Source organism: Podarcis erhardii, assembly GCF_964252035.2.
Source record: "Podarcis erhardii genome assembly, chromosome: 7".
Classification (NCBI taxonomy): domain Eukaryota; kingdom Metazoa; phylum Chordata; class Lepidosauria; order Squamata; family Lacertidae; genus Podarcis; species Podarcis erhardii.
The window spans coordinates 13,842,294-13,859,665 of record NC_138511.1 but is presented as its reverse complement, the minus strand read 5'-3'; the positions used below and the strand labels follow the sequence as shown (position 1 = coordinate 13,859,665).

Sequence of the window (17,372 nt, the reverse complement as noted above, 5' to 3'; positions counted from 1 at the left end):
ACATTAAAAAGCTGATTTCTTGTTAGAATTCCTGCTCCATGACTGCAGTCATGGGATTGTTGTCTATCACATGACGGTGTATGTTTTGACTCCACAGAGTGGGAAGTGACGGAGACAGGATGTTTGTGTTACTGTGTTCCGTGAAGTGGGACTATTGTCCTTTGTCCTTTTTCTCTTTGCTGTCTGATGCTAGAGAGAGAGCCATGTTGCAGTGCTCCGCGTGTGTTTATATGTAAATAAAGTAGATTAGCCAAAATGCTGAGTTGCTGAGGTCTGTTACGGAAGCGGAGAAGACTCTGCAGATCCCTAAGTGTGCCAATGTCTGTTGGCATCGGTCGCTGTGATGTTCGGGCAGAAGAAAGATTTTTAAGCTCCCGAACGAACGACCAGGAGAGAGAACACATGCCAGTTGGGCATGTGTCTCTACCAGGGTCCTACTTGAGTGTAGGACGAGCGCCTGACAATTCTTACAAGTGCGGAATGAGGATTGTGTGGTTGAATGCAACCTTTAACTTTTGCACAGGGGGTGGGAGCTCTTGACATCCACCCCACTCCCCTGAACTAAGGCCTGGAGTTCAAATCCTCCCATTTGGCCTCAAAGTTCACTGGGGGCCTGTCGCTGCCTCCCAGGTGAACCTACATTTCAGGGTTGTTGTGGGGATTACATGAGGAAGGGTGAGAACCAGGTATGCCACCTGGAGCTCTTTGAAGCAAAAGGTGGGATCTACAGGAACGCAAGCAAGCAAATGAGCACACAAAGGCCAAAGGGGCTCACCTTGCTCTTCGCTGTGCAGACAAAGGTGACGTCTCCCCCTGGCTTCACGCTCTGCACCTTCTGCTCCTCCACGGTCACTGTGATGGGCTTGCTGGGGCCTTCTGCAGAAGCAGAGAGAGATGCACAAAAGACTCCCTCGTGGCCTTCTCCTTGCCAAGATCCATGCCCTCCCTTGAATGCTGTCCCACTTCCTCTCCCCAGTCCCGTTTCTGGAATCCTCTCCCCAAGGAAATGTGCCAGGTGCCATTGCTGGCAACTTGCCTACAGTGGTGCCTCGCAAGATGAAAAGAATCCGTTCCGCGATTCTCTTCGTCTAGTGGTTTTTTCGTCTTGCGAAGCAAGCCCATTGACGGCTTAGCGGATTAGCGCTATTAGCGGCTTAGCGGCTTTTAGCGGCTTAGCGGATCAGCTGATAAGCGGCTTAACGGCTTAGAAAAAGGGGGGGAAAGGGGGAAAAACCGCAGGAACTCGCAAGACATTTTCGTCTTGCGAAGCGGCTTATCGGCTTAGCGGATCAGCTGATAAGCGGCTTAGCGGCTTAGAAAAAGGGGGGGAAAGGGGGAAAAAACCGCAGGAACTCGCAAGACATTCTCGTCTTGCGAAGCAAGCCCATAGGGAAATTCGTTTTGCGAAGCGCCTCCAAAACGGAAAACCCTTTCGTCTAGCGGGTTTTCCGTCTTGCGAGGCGTTCGTCTTGCGGGGCACCACTGTATTTCCCCCCGCCTTTGGCAGCAAAGGGAGCCTCAGACGTGGTCCGTTTAGTGGGGTGGGAGGGGAGGAGTTATGCTAAATAGCAGAGAGCCCTCTCGAATCCTGCGGCTCCCATCAATCGGCACGCACCCCTTCCTGCCCCGATCTCGAGCTCTGCACCTCTACAATCTCCTTCCAGCGCAGGAAGTTCACTCCTAGCAAGAAGGTGTGTCTCACCTGTGACGACCACCTCAGCACGGCTGGCATTGCTGAACTGCAGGTTCCGGCATGTGCAGATGTAGACACCGGCTTCGGAGGGCTGGATGTTGGGGAAGTGGAGCTCCAGTCCTGGGGAGGAAATCAAGGGAGATGGAGACAAGCTGGAAGGTTTCCCAGGGATCATCTAGTTCAACCCCCCTGCAGGCCCTTCTTTTTTCCTATTATTATTCAAAGTAATAATCATATCTGAAGGCTATTAAAGTTTTTAATGTTTGATGACTTATCATGTTTTTTAATATTCTGAACAGCCCAGAGTGCCTAGGGAAGCCCAGCCAGATGAGCAGGGTATAAATATATTATTATTATTATTATTATTATTATTATTATTATTATACATAAATAAGAATAAAAATGTGCACCCCACCACTATAACCATTCCATTGTAACTATACAACCTCCCAAAATTTCAACACCTCTTGCAATGGTTTGACCCCTTTCCGTTTTAACAGAACAAATTCTACAAACATATCTTCCATATCTCCTCAAAGTCATTTCTCCTGCATATTCCCCATCTTACCTTAACGACACATGCTGATTTATCATTCATAGCTATATCCCACACCTCTTTATACCATCCTTCCATTTTATATTCTGCTTGCCCCTTCCACTTCCTAGCTATCATAATGCGTGCAGCTGTTAATAAATTTGTGAGCAAGTCCTTCATAGCCTGTGAACCTTCCACCCCATCGGAAATGGATAATAATGCTACCTCTGGACTTTCAGTCAGCTTTAACCCAGTGATTTCTGTTATCTCCTTAAACACCCTTTCCCAGAAAAATTGTACATAATTTACAGAAGGCTGTCTTTGGGAGGGAGTCTGTGCGTAAGTGTTACGGTGGGTAAGGAGGGGACACACATACAATTCTCCACTGAGGCAGCGTATGAATGAAGGTAGCCATCTTCCTTTTAAGCAAGACCGAGCGGCTCAGAATTTATTCATTTACCAAGCCAGGAGAAAGTTTCCACCCTCCCCCTGAAACCCTGATGGGACACTGTCAGGCTGCTGCCAGCGACTCCCGGCTGGTTGCCCAGGAACCTACAAAAATGAGGGAATGTTTCTTGCCGTCCACTTTTTATTCCGTATCTACAGAGAGAGGCTATAGAACCTAGCCTCTTGGATAATGGTGTTGTCCCAAGTGAATCTCCACCTCCCATCTCTCCTACTTCCTCATTCGTCACTTCTATGGGTGCTGCTATGTGACCACTGCCTTTGAGCTCTTTCCTCCCCTACTTTCAAGGCTCGCCGGGTTCTGGGAGGGGAAGTCTGGAATGCTTTCTAAAGGCACTGTGTCCATCAGCTGTCGCCCCCCTGGCGCTTCCTCTTCCACCTCCTCCTCTCACATTATTTCCCAACTTTTCGCCTTATCTGCCTCTGAGTGGCAACCTCCCTCAAACTCCTGTTGTGAATCTAAACTGTCGTCCTCCTCCTCCTCCCTCAAACAGTCAAGCTGGGGAGGCTGTCTTAACCATTCCTCCTCTGCCCAGTCCCTGACAGTAACCCACCTTGCTGCCTGCGCTGGGTGGTGCTGGGCACCGGACGCCCGTCTTCGCGGGACCAGTAGAAATAGTGTGGTGGAGCCCCGCTGACGTGGCAACGCAGGGTCACCTCGCTGCCTTGCGAGACGGCGGTCCGCGGAGGGTGGACTTGCACGACGAGGCCTGGCTGGTCTGGAGTACCTGGGGAGTTGAGAAGGGTTCAGATTAGGGCAGCCAAAATGATGGAAGGGATGGGGCTGTTAGAATTCCTGCTCCATGATTGCAGTCATGGGATTGTCTTTCACATGACGGTATATGTTTTGACTCCACAGAGTGGGAAGTGACGGAGACAGGATGTTTGTGTTACTGTGTTCCGTGAAGTGGGACTATTGTCCTTTGTTCTTTTTCTCTTTGCTGTCTGATGCCAGAGAGGGAGCCATGTTGCAGTGCTCCATGTGTGTTTATATGTAAATAAAGTAGATTAGCCAAAATGCTGAGGTCTGTCACACATGATGCGCAAACTCTGCGGATCCCTAAGTGTGCTGATGTCTGTTGGCATCGGTCGCTGTGATGTTCGGGCAGAAGAAAGCTTATGACGCTCACAAATGAATGACCAGGTGGGAGGGAACATGCCAGTCGGGCATGTGTCCCTGCCAGGGTCCTACTCAAGTGTAGGCTGAACTCCTGACAGGGGCAACCACACTAGGAAGAAAGCTTTAGGGATAGAATGGTATGCAGAGATGCATGCCCAGGTGGAAGCAGAGAAAGAAAAGATTTTTCCCAAAAGAAAAACTGTAATTCTAATTCTTTGGGGAATTATAGGGACAGAAACATAAAGAGAAAGAAGGTTCTTTCGATCATATGTGGTGGTCTTGTAGTAAGGTTAAAGCTTACTGGGAAATGATATATAATGAAAAGGATGTTTAAAATAACCTTTTGTTTTTAAAAACCCAGCTTTTCTATTGGGAATTATAGGGACAGAACCACATAAACTTTATAAAAACTTATTCATGCATACTACTACTGTACAGCGGCAAGAATGTTACTGGACCAAAAATTGAAAGAAGAAGAAGTCCCAGCAAAGGAAGAATGGATACAAAAACTTATGGCATATGCAGAAATGGCAAAACTTGCTGGAAAAATAAGAAATCAAGATAACAAACTTTTTATAAAATAATGGAAATGGTTTATGGAATATTTACAGATAAACTGTAAACAGATAAGAACACTGGCAGGATTATTGTAATAACCTAAAGTTTTGTAAGAGCATATATTTAAAGTAGATGAATAAATGAGCAAATTGTGTTTATTTGGATATGCAGAAGGTATTAAAAATAAATTTAAGGAACTGCAGAAGGAGGGGGAAGGAAGTCAAGTTTTAAAATGCTGAAATGATTGTAAAATTAGTGAAATGTATAAACCTGAAAAGCATAAACATTTTTTTTTAAAAAAAGAGAAAGAAAAGGTTCCCCACCCCACCCCTCTCTCTCAGAACACAAGAACTTGAGTTGAGCCAAAAAGGTTAAATAAGAAGATATGATGCTACGTAATGTGATTACAGTGGATGCTCGGGTTGCGAACGTGATCCGTGCGGGATGCACATCCGCAACCTGCAGCGGCACGTCTGCACACGCACGGGTTGTGTTTCGGCGCTTCTGCGCATGTGAAAAGTGTGATTTAGCGCTTCTGCGCATGCCTGATCGCCAACACCCAGAAGTAACCTGTTCCGGTACTTCTGGGTTTCGGCGGGTCCGTAGCCCGAAAAAACACAAGCTGAAGCGTCTGTAACCCGAGGTATGACTGTATATATAAAACTAATAAAAATTATTATTAAAAAAACAAACAGAACACAAGAAGTTGCAGACATCTGACAAAGCTGAGTTTTGGAAGGTTTGAGGAGGATAAAGGGAAGCCCTTCCTCCTACGGAGTTAAACTACGGAGTTAAACTACGGAACTTGCCTACACAGGAAGCAGGGAGGACCGCCAGCTTACATGACTCTAAAAGAGCATGCGGCAAATTCATGGAGAAAAAGGTTACCAACGGCTATGAACCATGATGGTTATCCATGGTTGGAGGAAGCAATGCTTCTGACTCTTGGCTGCTCGAAACTGCAGTGCAGAATCAAAGGATAATGGAATCGGAGCGCTGGAAGGGGTCCTGAGGGTCATCTAGTCCAACCCCCTGCAATGCAGGAATCTCAGCTAAAGCATCCCTGCCTGTGGGTTTCTTGCAGGCTTCTGGTTGGCCATTATGGGAGCAGGATGCTGGGCCATATGTGCTACTGGCCTGACCCGGTGGGCTCTTCTATCTATACACAGCAACCCTTCACTGCTGGCAGTGTGTGTGTGTGCGCGCGCGTATTAAGGCAGAGGCCAGCTGGTGAACTTCATACTCACCCAGGGACACACACTTCTGCCCACGGAGATTGGGGTTTCCTGTGTAACCTGGAGCACACCTGAGAAGGGAGCAAGAGAGAGAGACAGGTGAGAGTCACACCTCTGGGAAAGAGACCAGTCAGCGGCCCTAACAGCCCTAACTGCTGTGATAGGAATTTTATGGTCTTAGATATATGGTAATGTTCATAACTGCACGTACAGTGGTGCCCCGCAAGACAAATGCCTCGCAAGACGAAAAACTCGCTAGACGAAAGAGTTTTCCGTCTTTTGAGTCATTCCGCAAGACGAATTTCCTTATGGGCTTGCTTCGCAAGACGAAATGTCTTGCGAGTTCTTGCGAGTTTTTTTCCTTTTTCTTAAAGCCGCTAAGCCGCTAATAGCCGTGCTTCACAAGACGAAAAAAATGCTAGACGAAGAGACTCGCAGAACGGATTAATTTCGTCTTGCGAGGCACCACTGTACATAGATCAGCACAGGAAGGCCAACCTGGAACCAATTTGATTTCTAAACTGAGCAAATGTTTTCTCTGCAATGTCAAACTGGAAAAGCCTCCCCATTGTCTTTTCCTTCACAAATCCTGTCTTAAGGGTATGTCTCTGTTTGAATAGGGTGAGCCTGTGACCTGGCCCAGGAACTAAGTATTTATCACTACAAAAGAATGGCCAGGCTACCCAGGAAATCCAATCAAGTATCCTGCCAGACAGGAGATAAACAACAACAAGAGAAAAACAACATTCAAATGTTCTGTTTTAGACCGCCTTTTTTGTGATGTATGCATGATGTTTCTGGCGTGGTCTTGATCTACAGGGTGGCAAATTCAAAAGTCTTTATAAGGCCTTGCACACCATTTTTCTGGGTTCCTCCTCCTCTCCTGCGGATGAGGGGAGCACCCTGTTGCAACAGATCAATAAAGATCAAGCTTACTAGCTGCTTTGCTTCTCAATATTCTCAGGTTGGCCTCTGTTATTTTCTCCTACCAATAGGGAACCTATGTAAGGACTCTATATGGGCTCTTGGATACCCCATAAGGGAAAAGGGCATATTTTTGTTTACAACACAGCGGTGACAGAAGAGTTATTGAGAGTTAGGTTTGGAAAAACGCCCTGGGAAGGCTGCAAAGTCTCCGGAGCGTTCCCCAGTGGCCCTCTCTGGCTGTAAATCTTCTTCAGTCCAGAGCAGCCAGTAATAAGCGACCCTTCTCTCCTGAAAAGAGCACGGCAGCCTTCTGGTATATCATAGCAGAAGAAAGACTCAATCGTAGTTCTAAAACTGTGGGATGTGAAACACAAGAGCAGTCAAGTACAACATTCCTAGAGTGAACATGTTTACACATGGGGAGGAATGTTTGCCCAGCCAGCAGGTAAACTTCCTGTTTCCTTCTGGGCTGGGACAGATTTCCTTTGCATGTGACTAGAGGTGGGTGTGGCCTCACCTGTGCAGGTAATGACAAAAGCACAGGGCAGGGCAGCCATCTCTCTCTCTTTGACTACATGCACTGAAGAAGCAACATCTGCTTAGCCAAAGATGCCCTCTTGGCTTCCAGCCAAGAGAGGACAAAAGGACTGTCTTCTTATGAGATAGTTTCCAGGTAAATGTTACTTTTCTAAGATAAGTCTGCCTTCTGGGATCCTATTGTGAACAGAATGATATGTGAGTAAACTCTTTTTATACTTTTGTAGAAGACTGTGTCCTGTCTTATCTTTTATGAGGGAATAAGGGGGAAATACCAGAACAGTTATTAGAGAGGCTTTAGCGAGCCTGAGGAAACGCATCCGCTGCAAGTTTAAAAAGGGGAATGTTACTCTGCTAAATTGTGAACTTGTTAACACGAGTTGGAAAGGCTATTATCAGACAATATATCCTCTCCTGCATCCCTGAACATTCCCACAAATCCACAACCAAAAGGGCTACTGAGCTACATCCCTGCCCGTCCGTCGGCCAGTTGGATACTCACTGCTCGCAGTATTGGCCGGTGTAGCCTGGCTCACAGGCTGTGCAGCGGTAGCCTCCGCCCCCCAGGCTCTCACACGTCCTTGAGAACCTGAAAAAATTAATAAAGTGAGGAAGAAGAGTCAGGAGGTTTAAAGGATATCAGAAGAGTCCATCTAACCCGGCGAAGCAGATGCCCTTCAGCAGGGAAGCCCCTGTTATAAGAATTTTAAGGTCCCAAATATAGAATATTCATAAATGCACACATATCTAAATATATGAACCATGTGTCTCAAATAGTACGAGAGGGCAATCCTGAAGCCATTTTGACTCTCCCAATGACCTCAAATATTCCTCTGCAGTAACAGAGGCAAATGGGGAAAGCCTTCCCACTGTCTTTTTGCTTGTAAATCCTGTCTTAAGGGCGTATTTGTGTATGAATAGGGTAAACCTCTGACCTGGATTCAGGAACTAAAATATTAACAATCACAAAAGAATGGCCAGGTTGCCCAGGTAAAGCAATCAGTGACCACTGTCAGGTATCCAGGCAAACAGGATTTCTGCTGAAGACTGCCTCCTTCTGTGATGTATGTTATGTTTTCTGGGGGGTGGTCTCTGGCTATAGGGTAGGCAATTTCAAAAGTAGCTGTTAGGGTTCCAAGGGGTTGCTCGAGAGCAAGCAGGCAAATGCTTCCCTGCTCGGCTGTGAAGCCTTGCTTTTGATGCCAAAATAAACTTTATCTGTCCAGAGCGCCACTCTCCCGTGGCTGGATCATTCACTGGCAGAATCCGTGAGTGGGCGGTCCTTAAACCTTCCCCAGCAGACGCCCAGTCTGCGCCTCCCCTCTCTGCATGAAACCTTACTGCGCAAGGAGGGTGTGGGTAACAGTGGACCTCTCCCCTCCCCGCTTTGCCCAGGCAAGGTGTCCTGGCACCGCACCGCCTCCTCCGAGCCCTGAAGCTCCTCTCCACTGCAGGTGTGGTTACTCTCCTCCGCTGAGGAGGAGCTGCTTCCCACGATCTTTGGGGGCTCTCTGTAATCCACCCGGCTTCTCCCCTCTCCCCCCTGAGCCGATGGCAGTTCCCTGACAGTCTATACAGTGGTGCCTCGCAAGACGAAATTAATCCGTTCCGCGAGTCTCTTCGTCTTGCGGTTTTTTCGTCTTGCGAAGCACGGCTATTAGCGGCTTAGCGGCTATTAACGGCTTAGCGGCTTTAAGAAAAAGGAAACAAGTTCGCAAGAACTCGCAAGACGTTTCGTCTTGCGAAGCAAGCCCATAGGGAAATTCGTCTTGCGGAATGACTCATAAAATGGAAAACTCTTTCGTCTTGTGCGTTTTTCATCTTGCAAGGCATTCGTCTTGCGAGGTACCACTGTATAAGCACCCTGGGTCCCTCCTACCTCCTGCATGTGGTGAGTGGGGAGCCTGTTGCAACAGTTGAATGAAGATCAGACTTACTAGCTGCTTAGCTTCTCAACATTCTCTCGTGGGCCTCTGTTATTTTCTCCTACTGATAAGGAACCAACTTAAGGGCTCTGGAATAGCCCATAAGGGAAAGGGAGCAGGTTTTCTTATAACACCCCCCAGCAGGAGCCAAGCAGTAATGTTCTCCCCATTTGAGATTTCCAGGGACTGGAATTTGAAGGTAGGCTGCCCTTGGATAGGGAGAGACCATCTATCTAGGTGCCCCCATGGGAAGAGAAAATAAGAGAAAAGCCCTGTTGAATCAGACCCATCTTAGTCCAGCATCCTGTTCTCACGGGGGCCAACCAGCTGCCTCAATGGGAAGCCCAAAAAACAGAGCATAGTCATTGTGGCTACTAACCTTTGATAGCTTTTTGGGGGTATATAATTTTTTTTTTACAATTTTCTGTTTTACAATTCAAAGTACTCATTTTTACATCCTTGAAATATCCATGACTTCCTTTCTTCTCTTTCCATGCTTCATTTTACGTATCATAAATCCCTGCATATTTTACAGAAACTGCACCATTCTGAATGCCATTATTGCATCCATTACAACTTATTTACACTGTTGAATTTATCTTAATGCTGTCAGCGTTTTCAGCTGTCCACAGTTATTTCCCATATATTCAATAAACACTTTCCAATCTCCTCTAAACGTATGTTTTTCTCGTTCTCTTATTCTATATGTCAGGTCCGCAAGCTGCGCATATTCCGTCAGCTTAAGTTGCCATTCTTCTTTGGCTGGGACCTCGCTCATTTTCCATTTTGGGGCTAACAAAACCCGGACCACAGTAGTGGCATACATACCGTAATTTTCGCTCCAAAACACACACTTTTTTGCTCCTAGAAAGTAAGGGAAAATGCCTGTGCGTGTTACGGAGCGAATGCACTTGACCGGAGCCATGGCTGCCGTCAGTCAAGCAAAGCGGGAGCTGCTTGCAGGGCTCTGTACGGCTCTAGCTTTGCTTGCTTTACAGCCAGGAGGAGGGGGAGGAGCCGAGGAGGAGGGAGGGAAGGAGAGCCATGTCAGCAAAGCGGGCAGCAGCCGCTTACACGGGAGGAGGGACAGACGGGAGCCATAGCGAGCCGGAAAAAGTGCCGCGTAGCCAGCAGCAGCTGCTGCAGCCTCAGCTAGCAAAGGTCCGTGCGCTCTCTAAACGGAGCAATGAGGCTGCAGAGGGACGGCAGGGCACAGGAGGGCTCTGAGCACAGTGAAAACCAGTAAAAAAGATTTTTAAAAGGCTGCTGGGGACAGGAGGGCACGGGATGAGGGAGAGGGGGAAATTACGGTTCTCCCAGCGTCTCAGCTGATCCGCTGAGCAGGACTTGGGCCATTAGCTGTGTAAAGCAGCAAAGAGGGAGAGAAGGAGCAAAGCGGGAGAGGAAAGGAGCTGCTTACACTGCTGTAAGTGGCTGCTGTCCGGTTGGCTCCTTTAAAGCAACAGTGCTCTTTCCCTCCCCCCTCCCCGCTCAGCTTGCCGAAAAGCTCCTTTTCCACACACCCCACACAAGCTCCTTCTCCCCTTAAACCCCTCGCCTCCATTATTAGCCGCATCCTTCTCCACACACCCCACACGAGCTCCTTGTCCCTTGTTTCCTTCCCTCCCCACTTAAAACATGGTTACAAAGCACGGATCCACATGGATCCTCAGGATTTTTGCACTGGGTCACACCAAGTTCACCATCAGATCACATACCATATCCATGGCTACAGCCTGCACCAAAAAACACACACGCACCCACTGTTTCATGGGGCTGCAATGGCGCAAAAATGTGGTTACAAAGCATGGATCCACATGGATCCTCAGGATTTTTGCATTGGGCTACCCCAAACTCACCGTCAGATCACGTCTGTGGCCACAGCATGAACCACAAAAATCATACATCCACTGTTTAGTTTAGAATATTTTTTTCTTGTTTTCCTCCTCTAAAAACTACGTGCGTGTTATGGTCAGGTGCGTGTTATAGAGGGAAAAATACAGTAAATAACCCTTTTTTGACACCTGGGAATGTCAGTCTGAATTATCTCCAACAGAAAGGACTCTGGGTTTTTTTGGGGAAAGTCCTTTTAAACATTTTTTTCCAATTCATTATGGACCCCTTCCCAATACTCTGTTGTAACCCTTGATAGCTTTATCCACCCGGAGTGGCTAGCTAAAGCAGATTTGCTCCCCCTGCCCACAAATCCACATCCACTGCCAGCCCATCCTGAAACCCAGTCTAACCCCCATCTACTCAGTCTCTCTCTCTCTCTCAATGAGCCAAAATCGTACTGGTTTTCTGGATCCGTCAGCGGACAGGCGCAGGGCTGGCAGTCCTCTGGGGTGCCAGCAGTAGCGTCTCCGTAGAATCCGGGTGCACACTTCTCACAGAACTCCCCAGCAGCATGATGAAGGCAGCTCTGGGAAGGGCAAATCATTTGATGTGTCAACACGAATAGAAGTTATTAAAATTACTTGAAGAAACATGGTTCCAACAATAACACTTGGCTGTGTTTAGACTAATCTCGCAGACAGAGGTATCCCAAGATGGAGACAAATAATTAAATACAGATCAAAGATAGAAATGGCTGTATTGAAACAGCAAAGAGTAAACGGAAGTCAACAAACCAACAAATTAAAAGAGAGTCAACCCAGTACGAGGGACTTTGTGAGCAGAACACCCTGATACTGGTTTGAATGAACTAAATACTGCTTTTTGTTTGATATATAGCTTTAGTTTTGTTAATTTTGGGGTTTTACCGTCGTGCATTTTTCTTTTTTTCTTTTCTCTCTCTCGTTTTATTTCTTTTGTATAATACACACGTATTCTAGATGCTTGACAATTTGATTATGTATACTGCACTAACTATCTTAAGTCTAGAAATGTTCAATGTAAGATTAGTTTGTTGGGGTTTTTTGTTTTTTGTATGTAATGTTTGTTTAATCAAAGTTAAAAAGGAGAAGTTATTAATATTGCAGTAGTTGTATAAGGGATTATTTTGATTGGAATGTAACTGAAATCCATAAGATTCTGGAACTCAGAAATAAAGTAAATCAAAAAGCCATCAATTCTAGCCACCTAAATTATATGAATGATTTGGTACTTGAATGATTGATATTAGTACAGTGGTACCTCGGGTTACAGACACTTCATGTTACAGACACTTCAGGTTACAGACTCTGCTAACCCAGAAATAGTACCTTGGGTTAAGACCTTTGCTTCCCACATCCCATTTGGCCACAGTAGTGGCATACATAAATAACCTTTTTTGACACCTGGGAATTTCAGTCTGAATTATCCCCAAGAGAAAGGATTCTGTTGTTGTTTTTCGAAAATCACTTTTAAACATTTTTCCCTTCAATTCATTATGGATCATTTCCCAATACACCTTTACACACAAGTTTATGTGCCTATGGAAATTGCTCACCGAACAGGCGCCGGTCTCAGGGTGGCAGGAATCTGAATGCCCGTTGCATTCGCACAGCGCACAGTGCCCCAGGTAGAGCCCACCGCCTGTCCGGGTGTAGCCAGCTGCACAATCCTGCAAGAGGGACAGGGTGGCATCAGCAAACAGTGCCCCATGAGCCCACGTGCCCAGCCTGGCCCAGCGAAGAGGCTCACCTGGCAAGAAAGACCCTGGTAGCCTGGTGGGCAGCGGCATTCCTCCACCTCTAGAGCCCGGGGCAGGCTGGTGTAGGTGGGCACCGCGGTCTCCATGCTGACACCGGTGATGCCAGCCGACAGCATCTCGGTGGAGTGAGTGGCGCGGATGAGAATCTCGTCCAGGTCAGCCAGGACCATCATGAGGTGCTCCCGGGTGGCTGGCTGACCATCTGGGCGCTTCCAGTATTGCTGGGGAGGAAAAGGGGGGAAGGTTGATACCGTGAGATGGAATCAATTGGCACCGTCAAATGCAACATTCCTTATTTCCCTAGAGTGGGCACAAGCGGGGGGGATCCAGTCAGTGTAACTTGCTGTTCCACTGGTCTGGAGCTTCCTCCCCCTGCATGTAACCTAGGAGATGATGATGATGATGATAATAATAATAATAATAATTTATTATTTGTACCCCGCCTGTAATGGTTCTAGGGGTTGCTTGTGCGTAAGTTGCCGCCACTCTTGGCTTGGTTGCCTGGTTGAACCCTTTCTGTCTGGACAGCCCTTCACTTCGTGGCTGTCTCAGTCGCTGGCAGAATCCGTCAGTGGGTGTTTTTTGAATCTCTTCCAGCAAAGAAGTTCTTTGACGCCAAGTCTCCTCCTACTCTCCCTGCGCGGAAGTCTTCTGCGCAGGGAGGGAGTGGGCAGTGAAGTACCCGTGCTCTCCCCGCTGGCTTCTGGCGAAGAGTCTTGGAGCCTCCTCTCCGAATCCCCCATCTGTCCCCCTTCTCCACTGGTGTTACGCTGATTTCCTTCCCCAGCAGATGGGCTGCCTCTCTCCCTACTGGGACCCTCTCCGGCATCCCTCTGGAGCCTTCCCTCCGCCTCTGGCTCTGATGGCAGTTCCCTGACACCACCCATCTGGCTGGGTTTCCCCAGCCACTCTGGGCAGCTTCCAGCAAAATTTGAAAATACAATTATTCATCAAATATTAAAAGCTTCCCTAAACCGGACTGCCTTCTGAAATTCAGATAGTTGTTTATTATCTTGACATCTGATGGGAGGGTGTTCCGTAGGGTGGGCATCACTACTGAGAAGGCCCTCTGTCTGGTTCCCTGTAACTTTGCTTCTCGTCGTGAGGGAACCGCCAGAAGGCCCTTGGCGCTGGACCTCCATGTCCGGGCAGAACGATGGGGGTGGAGATGGATGTGGCTCTGTCTGACTCCATAAAAGAGCTGAGTCATGCAGTCATTTTCTCAGTCGTTTTGTCTTTCTATTGTCTGCTGTTCTTTCGCTGGCATGCTGCTCTCCTGCAGCCATTTTGTTATATCAATGTAAATTTTGCTGTTTGCCGGCACTCAGCCAGCAGCACAGGAATTCAGTCTCCATATGAGACAAACTCACAGTTTCTTTATGTAACTACCAAGTGAAGCCTGCCTTACAGGGATCAAATCGTGAACTGAAATGTGAGTAAACTTGTTACTTTACTCAGAAAGACTCAGAAAGCAATGGTTCCAAACTACAAGAAGATTCCACCTAAACATTAGGAAGAACTTCCTGACAGTAAGAACTGTTCGACAGTGGAATTTGCTGCCAAGGAGTGTGGTGGAGTCTCCTTCTTTGGAGGTCTTTAAGCAGAGGCTTGACAACCATATGTCAGGAGTGCTCTGATGGTGTTTCCTGCTTGGCAGGGGGTTGGACTCGATGGCCCTTGTGGTCTCTTCCAACTCTACGATTCTATGATTCTAAGTATTGCAGCCTCTGACCATGAAGCTCATTTTGCCAGCTGACGGGCATAGCAGAGGGACAGGACAAGTGGCAATGGACAACGTAAACTTAGATCCATTGCTCCTCTTCCTCCAGTCGCTTTATTTAAGCCAGAGTGGCCCACGTTCTCCACCAAAGCAGCGTCAGTGCTGCCTGCATCCCCACCTTTCTCCCCTTCCCAGGTATATGGGTTGGCTTCATTACCACCAAGAGAAACATTGAGCTCAGGTGCAGACGGCACAGGGAGTCCTCACCTCCTGGAAGATGACCTCAAAGCTCTTGCGTTCCCGAGGCCGCAGCTCCGACAGGTAGGCCACCAAGGTGATGTCGTTACCCTGGGGGGGGGGGAGAGGGAGACACCAAAAGAGAATGTAAGAACATAAGAAGAGTTGGCTGGATCAGTGCAGTATCCTGGTCACTGTGATGCCCCTGTCAAGAGCTCGTCATGTCAAAGGCAACAATCCCATGACTGCAATCATGGAACAGGAATTCTAACAGCCCCTAAGGGAAGCCCTCGAGGAGGATTCAAGCATGGGAGCAACCCTCCTGTAGTTTCCAGCAACTGGGATTCAGAAGAGTCGCTACCTCCTCCCATGAAATCAGAGAATGGCCCTTGTGGCTAGTAGCCACAATGGCTAGTAACCTTATTCAAAAGGTAAAGGTAAAGGTAAAGAACCCCTGGATGGTTAAATCCAGTCAAAGGCGACTATGGGGTTGCAGCACTCATCCTGTTTTCAGGCCGAGGGATCCGGTGTTTGTCCACAGGCAGCTTTCTGGGTCATGTGGCCAGCAGGACTAAACTGCTTCTGGTGCAACAGGACACCGTGACGGAAACTAGAGCGCACGGAAACGCTATTTACCTTCCCGCCGCAGCGGTACCTATTCATCTACTTGCACTGGTGTGCTTTCGAACTGCTAGGTTGGCAGGAGCTGGGACAGAGCAACAGGAGCTCCCTCCGTCATGGGGTTCGAACCGCCAAGAAAAGGTTCAGTGGTTTAGACCACAGTGCTACCAGCGTCCCTTTTCTTATTCACATGATATTTCTGCTAGTGGCCGCTAAATCCCCCCCCCCCAAAAAAAAACCCTTTATCTAATGGCCTCCAAATCAGAGGCATAAATAAACATTTACGGGAGTGGTATATGTGGGACCCAGGGCTTCCTCCAATCCCAGAAATGAGGGCCTCTGCTGCTATACAGGTCCTGATGCCCAGTGAGTTCCAGGGGGTGTCCTTGCCCCCACCTCTCTAGCTAAACCTGTACAAACCCAGCCCTCTCCTGAGCAAGCAGGGACTCTTCCTTACAGTGATCTGCACATCGGCGTCTGGCAGTGGGGTGCCTCGTCCTCCGGCATTGTAGGAAAGGGTGTAGCGAAGGCGTCCCCCGTAGGATCCAACCTGCAAATGTGGGGCGAGAGGGGTCAGGTCATTCCATCTTGATGCAGGTCAGGGGCCGCACCCCCGGACAAGTGTCATGCACCCATCGTAAGGCCCACGTTTTGAAATTTTTGACTTCGTAAAAAGTGAATTTCCCTCCACCGTTGCATTTCCCCCAAAATAGTTGAGCACATGGTTCTTCTCTTCCCCCTGCTGCCTATTTCATCCCCACAACAACCTTGCAAGGTAGGACAGACTGGGAAAATTTTAATTATGTTTAAATCAAGTATATAGGAAGATGACTGAACTGAAACACAAACGAGTAAGACTTCTCTAACCAGACCTAGTTTATACAAAACTAGATACAATATCATCACATTTCATAAAGTCAAATAATAATTAAAAAAACAGACTTTAGGGAGTCTTTCAAAGAAATTGCACCCTGCGCATGGTGGCGAACGGCTTCTGGGGCTAGCATGGCACCCCCAAAAGCAACGTGCTGCCGTTCACTCGCCCACTCCCTCCCCACATTTTAAGTTCTTCTAAAACACAGAAGTCATCAGGAGGGTGTCTGCCACAAGCAGTAGGGCACCTTCTTCTGCCCTTTGGTGGTGGGTGGGGCTAAAGTGGGAGGGGCTAAAGTCATAAGTGGGTGGGGCCATCGATGTGACTGACTGGTGCTGCAGGCTACATTCCAACTATGCAGAAATCAAGTAAATACACATTTTGATGTGTGCCTTCTCTCCATCTTGGCAAGCGAGAGGCGTCACAATTCAAGGGCACATCCTGGCCAGGCAAAAGCACTGGGGTGGTGGGGCAGAGTCTCAAGGGCTGGGAAAAGAACCTTACAGGGCCAGGTTAGGCTTCTGAGGCTGGAAGTAACCTGCAACCCTGCTCCAAAGATTTGCAGCTTCTTGGCGCAGAAAGCAAAGAGGGTTCTGTGCATGTGCAAGGACTTCAGAGGAGCCCGGAAGCTGCTGGATCAGGCCCCCTAGTCCAGCATCTTGTTTTCTCAGGGGTCAACCAGAGACCCATTATGGCAAGCCCGCAAACAGGGCCTGATAAAAACAGCAGCCTTCTCCTCACTTGTGATTCCCCACAGCTAGTTTATTCTGAGGCATTGCCGCTTCTGCAAGTGTGTCTATGCAAGAGATGAAAAGCTTCACTCCCCCCCAACCCCCCCCCACAGAGCGTTCTCTTTGTGATCCCCCAAGGCACGACCTTCCCTTTATTTTTATTTCCCCCCAAATTTTTTATTCATTTTATAACACAACTAAACAACACAAACAGGAAAACAAACAAAACAAACAATTTTTTGTCTTATCCTTATTTTTTCTAAACATTGTTAGGTGAGCTTCCCAAGTCCCCCCATCTGATTTTCATTTTACCTCATCTTTAGCAGTTTACATATATCATAATTTTTAACCATTTTTTTAATCACACTTACTTCTACCATAAAAATCTCCACATTTTATCCCTTACAAGTAATACACTATCTTCTACTTCTAACCCTACAGCCTATATCCACTTCCAAAGCTATTCTAAGATTTAAATATTAACATATCTTGCTTTACGACCTTCCCTCTAAAGTTGGCACAGGGGGTACAAAACTGCAGTGTCACCATCCATTTCACAG

General features: G+C 47.6%; 1 protein-coding gene across 15 annotated transcripts in view; it reads right to left on the bottom strand.

Moving 5' to 3' along the window:
* The window catches only part of HSPG2 (heparan sulfate proteoglycan 2), a 216,933-nt gene that overhangs the window by 69,600 nt on the left and 129,961 nt on the right, over positions 1-17,372 (bottom strand). For all 15 annotated transcript variants that reach the window (XM_081870613.1, XM_081870623.1, XM_081870621.1 and 12 more), the window contains 10 exons: positions 15,665-15,757; positions 14,617-14,697; positions 12,620-12,850; positions 12,426-12,539; positions 11,290-11,417; positions 7,573-7,659; positions 5,619-5,677; positions 3,248-3,421; positions 1,703-1,813; positions 776-876 (listed from right to left, as the gene is read on the bottom strand). In XM_081870613.1, the coding sequence (XP_081726739.1) occupies positions 776-876; positions 1,703-1,813; positions 3,248-3,421; positions 5,619-5,677; positions 7,573-7,659; positions 11,290-11,417; positions 12,426-12,539; positions 12,620-12,850; positions 14,617-14,697; positions 15,665-15,757 (1,179 nt within the window). The remainder of the gene's footprint in view (positions 1-775; positions 877-1,702; positions 1,814-3,247; positions 3,422-5,618; positions 5,678-7,572; positions 7,660-11,289; positions 11,418-12,425; positions 12,540-12,619; positions 12,851-14,616; positions 14,698-15,664; positions 15,758-17,372) is intronic.